Genomic DNA, 5,000 nt, shown 5'->3' on the forward strand with positions numbered 1-5,000 from the left:
CGCGAGACTCAAAATCTCGTGCTAAAAAGCGTGGAGGTTCGAGTCCTCTTCAAGGCATAATATTGAAATGGAATAAGTTCGGCAGCGGATCGCGAAATCTTGGCGATCTTCTCTATCTAATGAATGGGGAGGGGGAGTCCGCTTTGAAATCGTCCGCCCTGCGCCCCGCAGTATATGATTCAACAGGAATCACACAAGGGTAGATTGATACAATCTAAACCTCTGGTAAAATGCCCCCGTAACCCAGCAGATAAAGTACATAGTCCGTTTTAGGGATTGGTGACTTACCCATTCAGTGACTTTGGCACTGGATGGACGTTACCAAAATTGGTACTATCGGGTCGGGTGAATTCAATAATAGACGCCTGGCGGCATTCCAGCCTTCCTTCTCCTTTCAGGACCTATCCTAAACAGAATCCAGTACTTCTTGGTCGTGAATATCTGAATAGGGCGAACCACTCCGTGGATATCTTTACTTCGGAACAAAACAATTAGAATTAGGCTCGGTCAACTGGAATGTGTATTATCCATATAGGGGATCTTCCAATTGAGAAGATCTATCGACCTGAGACGAAGAGAAAGGTCTATCTATTTTATTTAGTTATTCAGTTGATTCGTTATTGGAACAGATAGCAACAACAATTTCATCCGACATGCGTATTTTTGATTTTCCAATGGATTTCCATCCTTCATTAATGGAAATTTTTTTGATGTAGTGAGTAATAGCTCTGGTTGTTCGCTGTTCAAGAATTCTTGTTTAGGCAGTTCGTACCATCCATACATAGTGTTTTGATCTAAGATTTCAATTCTTCCATGTTTCCGTCGTAGCATATTGTTCCATGGAGCTAAGTGGAAGAAACAGGTGTTTCTACAACTCTACCACCCAGTCAATTCCGTTCCACTTAATCCCTATTTCATGGACACATATCTTTCCGGCTAAGTAATGGGAAACCTTTCTCCTGTTACATTACATGAATCCTATTTTCATTTCATCCGGAAAAAGCCATCTTTTTTTCAACAATGTCTTTGTCATTCGATCCACTAGCGTTCCGTTAGATAGGAACAGATTTGATAAATACTGATAACTCTCGGATAGAGTATTAGAACGGAAAAATCCATTAGATAATGAACTATTGGTTCTAAGCCATCTCTGGCGCTGAATCAACAATTCGAAGTGCTTTTCTTGCGTATTCTTGATAAACCAGCGTTTATATATAGATGTAGGAGGATCTGTTTGGGAAGTAAGAAGCCCCTTTGACATCTCTTCATCTGCAAAGAATTCTCGATGTGAAAACACAGAGACAAAGGGCTGATCTTTGAATAGGAAAAAGAGTGGATCTGCGGGGTCCCAAATGAATTGGCTTATTCTAAAAAAGCCTTGTTCTTTGGAAGACCTATCTCGTCTCTGGTACTGCATGGTTCCGCTCTGCAAGAACTCCGAATCATTCTCTTGAAGCTCATACTTTTCATCATAAATGATCCGCTTGCCCCGAAATGACCCGGCCAAATAGGGAAATCCCAATTCATTAGGCCTTTCGATACAATCAAATAGAAAGCCCCGAGGGCGCCATATTCTAGGAGCCCAAACTATGTGATTGAATAAATCCTCCTCTATCTGTTCCGGGTCGAGGACTGCTTCTCCTTCCCCTTCTTCAAACTCCGATTCGTATTTTTCATAGAGAAATCTCTGATCAACGATAGAACAAGATCCATCTTGCATCATATATAAGGGATCCCTTGGTTCGGAGCGAAAAAGCAATGTCACTCGATCATTATCAAACTGACTGCAATCTTTTTCTGTCCGTGAGGATCCCACCAAAGCGCCTTGCACTTCTAATAGGCCATGAAATAGATCCGAATCATTCTCAATGAATCCATAAGAAGTGATCCTATTTTTTTCATCGGGTCCGGGTAGAGACCAAAGGTCTTGAGCGACCGATCCGGCAGAACAACTCAAAAGATAAAGAAGTATCGTGAATTTCTTCATGCTCGTTCCAAGTTCGAAGTACCATTTGTACAAATAAGAATCCCCTTCGTTACATGATTTCTTCTTCATATAGATAGATATAGGATCTATGGGGCAATTACTTATAAGTACATTTTGTGCAACAACCCTTCCTATCTGATAGAAAAGGATCCCATGATCCTGAACCGATCTTACCTGGGATCGCAAATCCCAAGTTTGTCTATGAAGAGCAGATCTAATTGTATTAGTGTCTATAATTGATTTCTTCTGTGTAATACTAATTGATAAGGCCTCATTGGTAAGTGCTACAAGATCTCGTGCACTGGAACCCATGGTTATGGACTCGAATCCATTAGTATGGAACATTTTCTTTTCCAAGTGAAATCCCCTAGTATAGGAAAGAGTGAAAAAGTGCTTTCGTTGTTGTGGAATAAGAAGCCTTCTTATTTTAATGCATGTATTTAATTTATTCGGGGCTATTAGAGCGGGATCCACTTTTTGGGGAATATGAGTCGAAGCAATAACAAGACTATTTCTAGTCGAACATCTTTCACAATCCCTGGAGAGAGAGTTCACCAAGAGACCGAGGGCTAAGTAATTCGACTCATTCACATCAAGATCATGAATGTTTGGAATCCATATTATGCAAGGAGACATTGCTTTTGCTAATTCGAATTGAAGGGTGATATAAAATCGGTCTATTTCCGACATCATATCCATAGTTAGCGCATTCATCATAGTTAGAAGCTCCAGCTCCGTATCAAGTTCACGATCAATATCGTTACTAGCATCAATATCGTCACTATCATCAATATCGATATCATCAAGAAAAAAACCTTTCGGCTTGTTATCCAGGAACTTGTTCAGACATACTGTAATGAAAGGAACATAGGAGTTTGTCGCTAGGTATTTGACCAAATAGGATCGTCCGGTTCCTATAGAACCTATCACTAAAATACTCCTAGAGGGGGATAGGGCTAAGCGGAGCGAAAAGGGTTTTCCATGAGACGGGAAATGAAAACTATTAGCCCCACACGAAGTTTGTGAATAAGTGATTGTCTGATAATGAGCAAGGAATATCCGTCTTTCTGCTAAACAGGATGTATTGAACTCATAATTCATTAGATACTTTTTATGAATGTCAACTAAGTATCGTAAGTAAATTGTTCCCGGTTGTTCAATCATTTGATAACCAGAGTCATTCTTTGATAAATGATCACTATGAGTCAGACTCAATAGAATTTGATCAATCCTTTTTTCTGCCCTTAAGGTGGAGAACTGAACCAAGAATTCTCTTTCTTTATCATCAATCGAATCACTGTTCGCGACCCAGGATTCTATTTTATCATCAATCCAATCACCGCTCACGTTTTTTCTTTTTCTTATCAATGAATAGATGTCTTTACTTGTATGACTTAGATGTCTCGTATTTCTCGAAAAAGTGATTCGATTGATGGGATTTGGTATGATACTTATGAGATCGATGATATCGATGAAGTTTATTTTCAAATCTGTCTTCTTAGAACGTATTGATTTGACCCCATAAGCGGGATCACCACCCCATAGCATGTTGCCGCCAGAACCCCGTATTTCTTCTAGACAATCTCCTAATTGTTCCAGAGCAACTAGAAAAAGATTCTTTAACCAGAAAGAATTCTGTTCAGATGTAGGATACCTATCCAGAAGTTTTCGCAACTCAATCATGTATGATGGAATCATCAAAGATTTGATCTTTTCGAACTCTGTCTGTAACTCACTATAGGCTCGGGAAACAAAGAGAAGATGTGTACGAACGATATATCCAGCAACAAGAAGAAGGAAAAGGATTGAATAGAGGACCTCACGAACATTTGGCGATCTCAGATGTGTCGATATCAACGATGACTCATTATTTCGATGAATCATTTCTTCGGACAGAAGAAGATTATGTAAAGACTTACTCGAAATCTCACTTATCAGATTCCTTTGTGGAAGACACAATTTTTTCTGAAGAATTCGCCATGATATATCTAATCCATACATAATATCATGAAAAATGGATACAAATTTTTGACTGCTACTTAGTATCCGCAATAGGTCTGAAAAAATATCTAAAAATATCAAATTTAGATATTTGTACCCTGTCGAAGTAAAGAACCATGGCATATATGTTTGGAATAGATTCCATTTTGAGAGAGTTGAAAAAGCACTATCTCGTTGAAAGGTTCTATCCATCTGCCCTTTGTCAACGCATTTTTTTAGGCAAAGACTCCGTTTTTTCCTCTGTAAATATTTCTCAGAACATGGAGTGTGAATCAAACCCACGTTTGAATTGAAATTGAGATACTGATGCAAGCTCTTCTCTTCTGAATCGGATAGATTCATATCTGAAAGAGTTTGACAATACGTTCTTTCCAAATTTACTCTTTGTCCCTCTATTAGAGGTGTTCCAGAAATGTCTGCAATCGAGTAAATAGCTCTACGAACTAATGGATCGGATCGAATTGGAAAATGGAAAGATTTGTACAAGTTATACCTTTCGTCACCACTTTGTGGAAAATCGTTAGATATGAATATGTTAGATACCTGTGACTCGATTGACGAAGGTGAAATAGTATCTCTCTCCAAAAAAGCATGTTTTTTTTTACCACCACACGAAGAAAATATTTTGTTGTGAATGAACAAGATAGTGAGGAATTGTCCATACGTAAAATCAGAATTATTGAGACGGGCCTTTTCCACATAAAAAGGGAATCTTTTGTTACAATAGAAGCAGAAGTGATGTGGATTATTCAAGAATCGAAGTCGATTTGCTTTAGAAAAAGAAGATATCAATGAACTTCTCTGAAATGGTTTCACGGGATTCAGCCAATTGTCTTGATCGTGGGATACGATTGAGAAATAGGAATCCGTGTTATCAAAAGATTTCCTGCGATTCTTTCTAGTATGGAATGAGTCAATCATCCACTTTGGTATCTTATTGAACAAAAATGGTGATATTGTTCCTCCATTGATCAAGAATTTCGATTTTTGAGAAGTATTATGATCATCCAAT

General features: G+C 38.5%; 1 protein-coding gene across 1 annotated transcript in view; it reads right to left on the minus strand.

The window, feature by feature from the left end:
• Nucleotides 1-967: 967 nt before the first annotated feature.
• The window catches only part of LOC117129786 (protein Ycf2), a 6,864-nt gene continuing 2,831 nt past the window's right edge, over nucleotides 968-5,000 (minus strand). Inside the window, exon 1 of the mRNA XM_033283038.1 lies at nucleotides 968-5,000. This exon is cut by the window's right edge and continues 2,831 nt beyond it. Coding sequence (XP_033138929.1) covers nucleotides 968-5,000 — 4,033 coding nt within the window.

Source organism: Brassica rapa, unplaced genomic scaffold, assembly GCF_000309985.2.
Source record: "Brassica rapa cultivar Chiifu-401-42 unplaced genomic scaffold, CAAS_Brap_v3.01 Scaffold0156, whole genome shotgun sequence".
NCBI classification, from domain to species: Eukaryota; Viridiplantae; Streptophyta; class Magnoliopsida; order Brassicales; family Brassicaceae; genus Brassica; species Brassica rapa.